The sequence below is a fragment of the Triturus cristatus genome, chromosome 9, assembly GCF_964204655.1.
Source record: "Triturus cristatus chromosome 9, aTriCri1.1, whole genome shotgun sequence".
In the NCBI taxonomy this organism is placed as follows: Eukaryota; Metazoa; Chordata; class Amphibia; order Caudata; family Salamandridae; genus Triturus; species Triturus cristatus.
Window position 1 is genome coordinate 367,844,135 of NC_140592.1, and position 13,994 is coordinate 367,858,128.

General features: G+C 42.2%; 1 protein-coding gene across 2 annotated transcripts in view; it reads right to left on the reverse strand.

Annotated features, from left to right (window-relative positions):
• RRP9 (ribosomal RNA processing 9, U3 small nucleolar RNA binding protein) overlaps positions 1-13,994 on the reverse strand; it is a 153,736-nt gene that overhangs the window by 11,566 nt on the left and 128,176 nt on the right. For both annotated transcript variants that reach the window (XM_085625167.1, XM_085625168.1), the window contains exon 14: positions 10,380-10,453. In XM_085625167.1, coding sequence (XP_085481293.1) covers positions 10,380-10,453 — 74 coding nt within the window. The remainder of the gene's footprint in view (positions 1-10,379; positions 10,454-13,994) is intronic.

A 13,994-nucleotide genomic window follows, 5' to 3' on the forward strand; every position in this document is an offset into this window, starting at 1 on the left:
CGCTGCGTTTCTCCGAGGCAAAGCAGAAATGCCTCGGAGAAACGCAGCGGCGTTTTCGGATTCGGGGGCGTGTTTTGCTGTTATCTCCTCCAGCCATTGGCTGGAGGAGATAATTAGACTTTCTGCAAAAAACACGCCCCCGATCCGAAAAGGACGGGGCCTGATCGGAGTGACGGGACCTCTTCTCCAATGGCTGGCCAGCATTGAAGAGGCCAGCCAATGGAGAACAGGGGAGAAGAGGGGCGGGTTCAAGCCCCTCTTCCCCAAGTCATTAAATCTCGGATCGAGACTGCGCAAGCGCAGCCTTCGAGCCGAGACCTAAAAAGACCGATTTAAAAAAAAAAAGAAAAGGAAAAATATGTAGAGAAGAGAGTGAAAGGGTCAAAGTGCTGAAACATAAGAAATACAAGAGCTAAAGAAAATTACATGGAAGAGGACTCAGCGGTAACCGATATTACAGACCCATTCATTCACTGGCAGACAGAACAAGCATTGAAAATTCAATAGGTCTCGCCTTTAAGTTAAAGCCGTTTGCTTTGCTAATGGTATTGTATAGCAAAGCAAATTGCTTTAACTTAATCAAAGGCGAGACCTATTGCATTTTCAATGCTTGTTCTATATCCAGGTATGTCCCCTGAGGCTTGGTAGGAATGGTGGGCTCCTACATTCCCTGTCACGAATAGCAACATGTGATTAAATCCTCTATGGAGCCCTTATGGTCTGGGTCCACCATTTGAAACCAGCAGAGGAAACGTGCTCTTGGACTTTGAGGTCGTTTAGAGAGTAGGGATATTGGCTGCACACTCCTGCCCCAGAATGCACATTAGACTACAGCTTTTCTTGCCACTCCCTGTAATCATAGGAGGGGGTCTGCCTTCCCAGGCAAGTTTGAACATTTGTGCAGTCTACTCAGCTTAGTCAGTGTATTTTCCCACGTGTGGAGCGGTTTCCAGCAGGTTAAAAATCACTGCACCTGTAAGTACATTTAAGGGAAAGGAAAATGCAAGGTTTACTACCTGCACTGGGCCTGTACAAAGGAATTGCCCGACGCTGAGGCCACATGACGAGATCTATCTTCAAGATCTCACTGCACCTGCACTGCTAACCAAATGAAGACTGCTCTTTGAATTGTTGATGTTCATATTCGTATAGTGTCTCTGAAGCAGCCCAGAGGGGGCTGCATCTTGATGCGCTATAACAAGAGCACAAGAGAGCATTAAGTAATTGTACCTGTAATGCATGTGTTCATCATGGGAATGGTAAAAGGCATCTTTAGCATTTCTCAATCCAATGGAGCTCAGTAAATGATATCCATTATTTTAATTATCTACAATTGAAAAGAGCAAGTCGCTGCGCTATCAGGTTTTTCATTATTTTTATACTCCATCTTGTGACACACTACAAAGATGGATTCCTTTATATACCTCTCAATTAATGATGGTGGTGGCTATTAAAATATGTGTACAGTTAACAGGCTGTCTTTCTCCACTCATAACCCACTTAGACATCTATTTCATGGTCCATTTCAGGATGGGTCATCCGTTCTAGGGCAGGGTGGACTCTACAAGCCACCTGGAACTTAGCCGAGTTAGTAGTAATGTCTAGGCCAAAGGGAGCGAACCTGCTTTTACCCCTAATCTTTGCACCCAATATAGATGCGGGGCAACTGCACCCCCTAAAGCAGGATTAGAGGGAAGGGAGCCGAGTGGCATCTTAGCAAACAAATGTAGATGTGTTGGTCTGCCTTTAGTGATTCTTGGGTACTACTGTGATAGGTTAGCTGCAGTTATTGCATGGCTCTGAAGTATGGAAATATTTACCGTGTCTTACCTGAAACATGCGTAACCTGGCTTTTTAGCCATTTTCTTTGTTGATTAACAATGTAAAAAAAACATGTATCCCCATTTTTTTTGCAAACTATATTTTGTTCAGACGTTTCTTTCCTTTGAGCTCCTGTGAAGTTCAGGGGCACCAGGAATAGAGGTGATTAATGGATGACGGGGTAAAGGTGGTTCGTTTTCTTCACTGAGTAATTCTCGGTGGCTAGTTCTTACTAGTGTCTTTACAAGCTGCCACGGTTGCTATTCATAAACGCTTAATGACTGGTCCCAATTACGACTCCTTATTTTTTCACTCTGGTGCCCAAATTGTATGGAGCTTGGTATTGTCAGCACTGATAGATACCCTATATTTTGACACCTATCCAACGTGAATGTGATGACAACTTCTCACATGACCTGTACTCGTTTTAGGATGGACACAGTAACGAACAAAAAGCATATCTAGAGACAAAGCTGACCTCTGGTGATTATAGTACAATGGAAATATGGCAGTTATAACTACAATTACCTTCTGCAATATATTTTGTTGCTTTGTCTCGAAACATTAATGAGATATATATATATATATATATATCAGTTCAAAAACAACACTCTCACAATAGTGATGTGGCTAGAGTTTATTCCACGACGCGTTTCGACTGTATCCACAGCCTTGCTCACGTGAATGGTGCACAGACTACAAACACACATAAGTCAAACTCGGACATCGCGTCATAGTTACTGGACATAAAGGAAGGACATGAGCTTGTCCACACAGTGGCGGCCATGTTGGAAGTACTTGAAAAGTTCATGTTGATTCACACTGGGCAGACACCATGATGTATAGTAGATCGGTTTACACGATCGCACGCAATTGTTTCAGTTGGCATCAGATTCCATTCAATTATCATGTATTATTTTCCATGTGAGAAACTTAATTAAGCACTTGCATTCATTTTCTGTTTAATTTCACGTCCAATGGGATTTGATGTATGCAACAACTATTACGAACTTTTCAAGTACTTCCAACATGGCCACCACTGTGTGGACAAACTCATGTCCTTCCTTTATGTCCAGTAATTATGACGCGATGTCCGAGTTTGACTTATGTGTGTTTGTAGTCTGTGCACCATTCACGTGAGCAAGGCTGTGGATACAGTCGAAACGCGTCGTGGAATAAACTCTAGCCACATCACTATTGTGAGAGTGTTGTTTTTGAACTGAGAGCGCACTGATTTTGGACTTTTTCTTAGAGGATTGCCAGCACGCTCCGCTGGCGTGTGCGCCACTTTCCATGGGTGCCAGCTATCTGGAAGGGGCTTTTTCTTCGAGGAGATATATATATATATATATATATATTGTTTTTTGATATAACAAATACTGCGGATGGACGTTTTCTGACTTCTTTTTAATTTATAATTTTTATTTTCTGTGGTAGACATTTGGTTGCCTTATAATATTACATTATTTGATATAGGAGGTGCATGCATGCTGTCACTGTTAAAGAACTAGCATTTGAGGTATAAGTAGATGGAATAGGATACCAGCTTACTAAATGTCCCGAGGTCAGGCAACACGTCAAAAGGCATTCATCGCATCATATTTCCTTCACAAATATTAATGGATGGTTCATTTTTTTTATATTTGAAATATAAATAATGTTAAGCACAGTTACTGGTCATATGCAGACATACAACGTTTGCACAGAACTCCCCTGGGACTTTATAATTAGATCATCCACTACTCTGCAATGTAACACAAGCACAAACCTGCAAAACAAACTAAAAAAACAACCAATGACCTAAAAAATCTAGAGCTGAATACTTTGAGATCAGTAGGTTTCTTTGAGACAACACTAAAATGTTGCAGGAAATATAGATGTAGTAAAGGGTCCCTTTTTGAAATGGTCACCCCAATTTTTTTTGCCTGGTATTTGATGCGATTTCATCTGGAAGTGCACTGGGCTCCTGCTAACCAGGTCCCTATTGACATATCTTTCCCAAAACTGTACAATTTTTTCCCTCCATTGGCAATACCTTTATCACTCTGGAAGTCCATAGTAAATGGTACCCTTGGTAACTAGGGCATGAGGTCCTAAAGAAGGGTCTCTCTGGGCTGCAGCACGAATTGGGCCACCCTAAGAGACCCCTCACCAAACACGCAAGGCTGTCATTGCAGGCTGCGTGGCTTGGTGCAAACAAAAGTGAGAACACGACATGACAGACATCCCTGTGTGCCATGTCCCCCAACTGCATGGAATATTTGTAAGTCACCCCTACAGCAGGGCTTACAGAAAGTCAGGGTGCTTTATATTACATGTGAGAGCATACTTGCATGAGCAGATATGCCCGGTGCGGGTTAGTTCCATTACCGCCAGTGCAAGTGAACAGGAAAGCCATTTTAAAACATGTGCTGGCCACTGGTGAAATAGAGTTCCCCAGCTACATGATGGCTTCACTGAAAATAGGGATGTTTGGTATCAAACATCTCATATTTATAAACTTACACTGATTCCAGGGCTGGTTTTAGTAAAACATGCACCAAGAGGGAACCTTAGAGGGGCCCCCTGAAAACATACCAGCACCAGGTGTATTGACTGACTGGTTTCTGCAAGACTACCACCAGTCTTGAGTGTCTGACTCCCAAGAGTGGGAGCCTTTGCTCCCAGGAGGTCAGAAACAAACGCCTATTCAGGAAGACTGTGATAACGCCCCCTCCTACAGGATGACCTGCTGATTAGCATTCCAAGTTTAAAGATACAAAGGGTTCTGTCAAAGGAAGAGTGAGGGCAAGCTTCTAGCTGTACCTGGAAAACTATTGAAGTTTAATCCAAGCAGCTGATGGGAGTGAACAAATTGCAAGGAGTTGCAATAACAATATAGTGAACCCTGGCTGTGGTCAATGACAATTCTTCAGGAAACTGATTGTGTGTTTTTTGTCTAAGTAACAACATTGGGAGGCTGTCTTCGTTTTGTTTATCCTAGTCCTGAGAAAGACCTGCTCTGATGTTGATAGAGCTAGATTTCATAAAGATTAAGCATCGCTCTGTTTTGTGTTTCAGACAGACTGCACTTAAAATGACAAGCAGATTTTGGTGCAAGTGAAAATACATGGCACATGAAACATGATATGAGGCCTAGTCAAATGCTTTTTAAAAGTGGCACTTTTGGTGCATGCAAAGCGAAAGACCTAAAACGAGGCCTGGTCACAATGCTTTCAGTCTGAAATGCTTTCATTTAAAAACCATGCTTAATTAATTAATCATGGATGTTAATAGAATGTACATCATTTAATTTAGAGATTTTTTTTACTTTTAAAGTAGCACATAATTGTGCTGAATTAAGATGTGTTTTTGCAGTGTATAAAAACTCGTAATTTCAGTTCACTCTTTAGCTTTGAAGATAAAAATGGAATGTGTGTTCTCTCCTCCCAGCTTCTTAACCCTGTAAATTACACTCCCAGTTCCCATCTCAAAAGACTTTGGCTTTGTTGCATATTTAGACAATGCATATTCAGTTCATAATACATCTTTTTATAATGTATTAATTATTCAACCATGCACCAACACTACACATGGTGCAAACGCATTTTGCATAAAAAAAGCTATCTAAAACATTAGAGCATGTTGCTATGAGTATGTATTAATTGTTTGCGCTTTGAAAATTTGCACTAGTGCATGTTTATGCTATGTTGTACATTGCACATTTTTGCATGTTGTGCGCAAATAATAAAAAAGCTGCTTTAAACTAATAGCTTTTGCTAGGTAATAACTAATACAGGGTACTAGTATGGGGAGGTAAACCTGATGGGTTTTATTGAATAAATGAATACTCTTGTATTTGTTTTGTTTTTGGGCCCACCATAAAATGGCTGCTTGGGAATCCAGCATTGCTGAGAATTGTTAAGCAGTGTGCTGAATGAGAGACGCATGCGCAGAAGATTAGGACAGCTGCATGAACTGCCAAGTGCCTCAAGTGAAGACACATGGGTCAAGGCCACAGTGAACTGTACATTGTCATTGTGCCAATGTACCAGTGTTTGTGGGAAAGTGTAATTCCTGCGTGCGATGTGAAAGCAAGGAGGAAATGGACTGATACATTTTTTCCTATTAAATGTTGCCGTATTTGTATAATTATTGATGGTGAAACATATGACTGTATTAAGCATTAATGCTTCCTTTGTTAAAACCGGTATGGGTTGGATTTGCAATGAGAACAGGATGGTGAAACCCTCATGTCACCTATGCTAACCAATCACAGTGCGAGTTTCTACTGAAACTGCAACTATAAGTGTAGTCAGTCAAGAATTAGAGTATAAATAATGACCCCCTTAGGGGGCGTGTCAGTCTTACTGGGCTAGAAGAGATAGGAGGAGAGAGGAGAGGGAGCAGATGGGACCACACATCATACGGGTTAGGTATGTGAACGTCGCGGGTGCAGCCTGGGAGGAGATTGCGTCCGAGGAGCGAGAGAGGGAGGAGGGGGCGGCAGAGAGGCATAGGCTAGCCTTGCACGTCATTTTTGGCAAGGCAGATCACATTCCTCTGTGGTCTTGTGAAGGGAGGGCAGCCTTTCTGTGTGAGAGAGAGATGAACAGACCAGGGCAGAGAGAGCAACAGATAGAAAAGGGTTAGATTTAGATGCTAAAACTCTAAGTTTATGCTTTGACTAACTAGTTTTGAAAAGATTTGTCTTAATGCATTTATTTCTCTTTATGGGAGATTTTTGCTAATTATTAATTATTGATTAGCCTTGAAAAACTCACTCTTGAATTATATTTTTCCTGAAACTCTTTAAAGAGTTCCGACATAGAATTAGGGATTTTTCCTCCTTTATGGAGTGTTTTGTATGAAACCTATGATATGTTTTGTATTAATTCTATTTTTCCTGTTTTTCAATTCTGTAACCTGATTGACATTTGACTAATGAATAAAGGATCAGAGAAACTTAACTTTTGACTAGAAAATAAAACCCTTTAAAATACACACAATTCTCTTTATTGGCTTAAATATTAATTACATTTTGATTTTTCATGTTTAATGTAAAGTCTCCTGGAGGTGATAACATGGTGGCAAAGGTCCATCACCTTTACAGCGGTAAACTAGAGGTAAATTAGGTTTTGCATTAAGAAATTACCATGAAATTATCGTTGGATCAATGTGCAGTTAATAACACAGTTCGGGGTCAAAACATCAGTGGCAAGGTCTAATGTCCCGTATCAGTTATCCTAAAATAGATAACAAGGATAAAAGGATATTCTGAACTTTTGAATCCAGACATTTGATATTATACGTTTTGATTGTTTAATGTATTTTTGTTGATGGAAACTGGGATGTGTATATTCTCACCATGTAAATATATGTTTTAATATATGTAATAGGTGTGTTCTGGACAGCATATTGAAAAGCAAAAAAGTAACGGACATTGCTTGATTATTGGTTAATCGACAATGAATACACCAAACTAGAAATTGTCTCTTGTGTTGAGGTTTTTTGAAAAATGTTGCTGTTTACTCATTTTTGCAAAATAATTCTAGACTTCGGTGGCTACATACAGTGCCAGGGGATGTTAATTACTAGTCTTAATTATTAAGACACTGCCTACTCTTAATAAGTTATCATTTAGTGACCCTTTGGTACAGATGTTGATTGTTCAATTTTTTTTCACAATTCTTGGCTAAGAATTGTGGGACCAGACAGAACCCTTTATAGTCTTTAAAACTGTATACCCAGGTTCTGAGGGACACTGGGCAACCCCATTACATTTAATGGATTGGCATTCCAAGGCACAGGAGCTTCAAAGAATGTGATTCTGGCTTCCCTCACAGGAGAGGAAGCATTTGTGCGGAGGCCTTTGGAACCGGACGGGCAGGAAAATTAGCTAACCAGGTAGACGTGCCCACCCTCAGGCTAGTACCAACCCTAACATGGCCTAATCGGAGGTTGTCCTGACTTTCAGGGTTAGCCATCTTTGTGTTGGCAAACTTATGAATTCTGGGACAGGGTTATGCCCACTTCCCATAGGAAGTGAGCATATAGGGGCCATAGTGACCACAAGGTTCAGTAGTCCATTGGCGATTACCCTACACTCCCCTAACTACTCTAAATTCAGTATTTAGGGGAAGCCCTGGTCCCAGAAAAACAGATATTGACGACCTTAAAGATGATAGATGTGAAGAGTAGCAAAGGGCAAGAATAGGAGATGCAGCAACTGACTTGGCACCAACCCTGCTGGCCTGCCTGCTGACTTCGACAATTGTGCCAAATGACGACTTGTCCTGCAGCTGCTGAGTCCCCAAAGCCTCGGACACCTGCCAGTGCTTCACCCAGGAACCAAGAACTCCAGTGCCTCCTGCAGAAACCTGAGAGGACTTCTAGACCGTGGAAACCAGATGCCCAAGGACACCACTGCACCTGTTGCTCCAATCCAGAGTTGAAGAGGGCCAACGGTGCCAGCATGGTACCCCAGCCCTCCAGAGACCATGTCCACCATGGTTTCACTTCTCGGGGACTCCCAGACGACACCTGCTGCCTCTGCACGCAGGCCCCTTCTACCGCGAGTGCTCCCGGTAAGGAAACCCAGTACCTAAAGACACCTCTGCACCCATCGCCCCTGGGCAGCGGAGTATAGGACCAAAGGTGTCCCTACGCCCCGAGCATCGTGAGGCCTGAGCCCCCCTCCACCTTGCTGGTTCAGCCCGACTGGCCTTCCAGTTAAAGCCTGCAGACTCTTTACATAAAGACCATTCCCCATAGATTAACACTGAACACCCGACACTGCACACCTGCAGCCGGCCGCCGTAGTGCCATTGGTAGTGTTCTGCTGGTGCTGCTTTGGACCAGGCCCACCACTCACCTTTTGGAGATTGGCACCATAAGTCGCTGTTCTGTACCTGAATGCCGTACATGTTCTTCCTCCCACAGGATAGCATTGCAGCTTCTAAAAATGTATCGACTTTTAATACAAAAGTATTTCCATTCCAAAACTTACTTACCTGATGAAATTAGTTCTGGTACCCAAATATATACAAATTGGTGCAGATCTGCGGATTGAGTTGTGTGCATCATTTATTGACTGTTGTGTGTATTTGTAGGAGTCTTACACTCCCCTCTGATGAGCCTAGGGCTGAATTACCACACTACCCTCTACAAGAGCACCTTGAGATTGCTGGAGAAAACCCCGGTCTACTCCCAAGGGAACACCTGGAATCTGCATAATGTATCTAATTTGGATATATCATAAAGAGCCAGCTTCCAACAAGAGAAACCTAGAATAGCTAGAACCGAGGTTCAGTCCAGTGGGACCTTGAAAATTGCATCTTCTTGTGGTTACAGCATTGTTAATACCAAAACATAAACCAAGATCACTTCCACTAGTACAGAATGAAACCCAGAATGAAGGCTTTACTCTTCTAACTTAGGTGTGCGACATGGAGAAGGAAGGCTGGGAGGAGGTAAGCACACTGGGGTCAGACAGCACACCCCAATATCGGAGGGTTTAGATTGTATTTTTATGCGAAAATTCTTAAATTCTTTAGAAAGTCTGAACATTGTTTTATTCAAACGACAAACAGGATCAAATTGAGAGCGAAAGCCAATCAAGCAACTCAATAGCCAGCAACAACGGACGACTGGATGGGGCTCTAAAGTGAAGTGCAAAGCAACCAGACAATTTAATTTGCCCTAGAATGAAAAGAAGAGTTCATGCACGTTTGAGATGGGCGAGGCTTCTGGAATTTCTGGCTGGGACACGTGCAACAAATTCTACAGTCCTTTCTTTCTATATTTTGTATACTGTCAACATGTCACTCTTAAAGATTCAAAGGAGGTTAGAAAGCAGGAGGAATTGGAGCAAAGATGATAGTGCAAAAACAGAGTAAGAAATTTAATATTAAATGTAGGTCAATAGAGTGCTTTCAGACACAAGGGCAGTGGAATATATTAAACACAGGGTTCACGACAACTGTGGAGCAAAGCAGTGTTAAAAGCATTATTAGCAACTAACAACTCTCCTCTCAGGACCAAAAATGAGTTTGTTGTGGATTATAAAGGTCTTCCTGAGACTTTCGTACTAACTGCAAAACCTAAATCGAGTTTACTTTCTTCCAATTTGTGTAAACTCTAAATGGCATTTACCCTAATTAGCTTAACTTGCTTAGCTCGATCAACCCAAGCATACTAACTTTTTCATAGGGTTTAAAAATACAAATTAAATTCAGCCCTCGCAAATGCAGACAGTGCACTCAAACCCACACACATTGTTACACTGCTAAGAATTTTGATTGTATAATAACTGACCAACCAGGTTGTCAAACGCATTTTAATAAAGGAGACCGACCTGATATGGAAACAACAAGAGGGGCACTCAACGCAAGCTAAGCGATCCATTCATCAGCTTTGAAAAATAGCTCACACTCTCAAAATAAAGTGTTTTCAGTATTCCGCAATAATTTAACATCCATTATGATTCGCTTTCCTATTTGTACCAAGGGCCTTTGAGCTGATGCATCTGTTGTCTTCATTCAAAAGGAGTCACAAGACCGTATGGCTAAAGCAATTACCTGTGCTCTTGTCCGACACCTGCAACCAGGAAATCACCAGCATTTGAAAACTTCAAGCTATTCACAAAGCCAACCTGCCAGAGAAATCAAGCACATGTGAAAACTACATCTTAAAGAAAGGTACAGAAGTAGCATTAGAGTAGAATAGGAGTGCACCACAATACACAATTTGCCCTGTATTAAAGCCATCGAAAATGACAAGTTGGCTAATATTAACTTATTTGATGCAAGAGGAGCTACTCGCAGACACCCACAAGCGTGGTACAAACAAACATTGCCACCCACCAAATGAAGAGTTTTCCTATAATTGGTCTTCACGCCATAAAATCATCACAGCAGTTTATTTTGTGAGTGGTGCCCAACACAGTTCTTTGGTGGCCTAGTCCTGGTTCCCACTACCCCAAACCAACGATTTGCACCAGTCAACGTCAACCGGTGGTACCATCTCATATTAAGGCATATAGAGGCAATTTATGCATTAGGTAACTTAAGTGCAAGGAGAAAGAAAAATTGGGGCTGGAACAGGAGGAAGGAAGAGTTAATTATCTGCAAAAATGTTTTTAAATTCGAGAACAGGTGCAAAGTAAAAGCATCTAAGAAAGGATGGAAATTTGTTAACCTACAACATATTGTATCTCTCTTCAGTGAAAAAACAATTATGGTGTCAATCTTGTAGATTATTATACTAGGCTAACTTTTAATCAACACCCACTCGCAAAATACTGACTAGTTGGACAGGAATAGAAGCCTGCTGAAACAACACTTGGCTCAGACCACTCTCTCTATTTGAGGCTCCACTTGAGGGAGGAATCAAAGCTGCATCTTTAAACAGTCATTGCAAACGTGTTCCATAGTTCTAGTTTAAACCGGATTGTTTCTTCTTTGAAGAACACAACTAACTTCAACTTCAAGATCTGTCTAAGAGATGAACAATTATTAACAGCTATCGAAAGCACCAGAGGACGAAATTAAAAGAATGCATCTCAAAGCCTTCATGCCACCCGGTGCCCCAAACTACTATAGGGATGTAACCACAAGAAATAAAAAAAATATATATATTTTATATCTGAAACTATTTTAAGGGAAATCCAAAAGCCAAAAAAGTAGCTCTTTTCAAGTACCCAACCTTCACAGAACTGTGGACAATATGCCTGAAGGTCTCAAGTAGAAGAAATAATCTTTAAATCTACAGGTAACAAAGCTGCAGGGAGAACAAGGGTTGCATGTTAGGTGGCTCCTCCTTCGAGCTTTCTAGAGGTCAATTCAGCAAGTGACTACAAGAGTGGGTGTGGCAGGCGGTCTATTCTCCTGTGCTATATATACCTCCACTGACTCATGATCCCTGCACGGCAGTTCTTGCAGGTCAGGAGATAAGAGCAGCCTGCGCTTTTGAGCTTTGTTCCTCTTTGGAGCAGATTACCCTGGATGAATGCAGCATGGCAGGTAATTCCAGCAGTTGCGGTCTCCAAAGCTGATCCAAGCTCTCAGAGGAAGGATGCAGATACGGCGTCTCAGGCTGACAGCGGCTTAGTACAGTTGGGGCTCCCAGGCAGATTGGAAAGGCAGTACTGGTCCATGGGCACTGTAGTGGGCAAGGGACACTCCTATACTTCATCGGGTGCAGTTCTCAGGTAGGAACCGTTAAACAAAAAAAAACGGAAAAAAAACAGGGGCCCAACTCACAATACAGGTCGCTTCGGATTTCACTCTATATTATTAACTGCCTTCTCTGGGTGCTCCTTACAATGGGGACATCCAGGGCTTCCATGTTGAAAGTCTCTTTTCCGGCAAGCCCAAGCACTCTCCTTTCTTATCCCAGCAGAAAGGCAGATATGCTTCTAGGCACTGGAAAGACCCTCCGCTTCTCCAGCAGAAACTGCAGACTTCAGCCAGGAGACTGGCTGTCAGGCAGACACCAGCCCTGGCTGTGCAGCAGTATTCCAGTACTCTGCAGAGTACTCCCCTCATTTGTCAAGAAGAACTTGGGACTGAAACCAAGTGCAGTGGTTTGGCTCCCACACCTAACCCTATTTTCCAGATGGGGAATGTGGATCCACAGTCTCAACCTGTTGGGCTGATTTTCTTTTCAAGTGTGCTTCTCAGGCTGATCTCCAGACACCGCCTTTAAGTCAAATGATGATTCTCTTAGCTCACACTTCACAAACACAGGATGTCAGAGCAACGTTTTGGGTCACACATAATAGCTGAACTTTTTACAAGAGAGGTCAGTAAGCCACTCACTGACTAAAAACGTCTGGACAAACCATAAATCACAAAATATGGAACCTGCTACCACTGTTTTATAAGCTACACGCAGGACCGAGACTGTAGTCCTCGGTCTACTTTGAGAGCACACTTGGTGCGTCCCTCGTGGCCACACTGACAGATACCTGGACATACACAGTCAGGGACAGGCCTAGGTCTCTGCACACACCATATGTTAGAGTGATGCCAGGGCCAAAACTAAAAGTCAGAATAAAATATTCATATGCAGTCTGGCACTCAATGCCAGGGTATACACACGCCTTTTCACAATGCAGGAGATATGACCGCCCCAACATTAATCAAACTAGGGAAGAGTTTAAAAAGACAAACAGATATGTATTCCGTGGTCACATGGGTGAAAAGCCATTTCCACTCTGATGAATGTGTAGCAGTGAAAATGCTTGCTTATTGTTGCAAATCACAGTGAAAATCTATTAAATAAATTCTGCATTGACTGATGGGGGGATGCAACCAAATTCGCAAGTCTGTCATTCTTCTCAACCACAAACTGAATCAATTTAAAGCACAAAACAGCTTGAATCCTTAACTCAGCTGGAAACTGCTCCCCTTCTAGGCTTATGAGGAGAGTTTGTAGGCTTAATTCGTTAAAGAGTACCTTGGATGAACCAAATCATACTAATGTATACTAAAAACGTCACTCGCAAACCTTTGAAGAAAGATTCACAGTCAAAATTAAGACTTGATGTGTCAGCTCTTGGTGATTTTGATCCTAGGGTACGATGGGCCAAACCGCCAACGTTCTGTGTCTGACCTAATCTGCCAGTGGAGCATCTCTAATGAGTCAAGTTGTCTACAACAATCAATAACTTTGGCTGAGATACAGGTCACAGAACTCTGTCCCTTTTAACTTCAGGACTCCTGGGAGACAGAGATTAACCTTAAGATGGAAGTCTCCAAGGCCTGAAACACACCTAGGCCATGTTAGCCACCTTGCTCTGGGGTTGACGGCCTCTAAGTCACAACTCAAAGGAGACTATGTGCTGGCCAGTGAGGAACATGAAGAAATATCAGCAAAACTCACCCAGGGATGAGAAAAGGACAGATGAGCAAGAAAACAAAACACATCAGGCTGTTGCTTTTTAATGCACATTTGTATCCATGTCAAGATAAAACGATATCTACGACTGAAAAGCAGAGATGTATGAGAATGGCTAGGATAGATCTGAAAAAACGAATGAAGGCATGTCATGATTTCAAGGGGGTGTGACAATATGAAGAGTGAGTAATGGGAGAAGGGAAAGTAAAAAGGAGCAAAAGAGGGAAAGGGAAAGAGTTAAGGAAGGAGAGGAGTGTGTGTGTGTTGGAAGGCGGACCCCGAGGAGTCGGCGA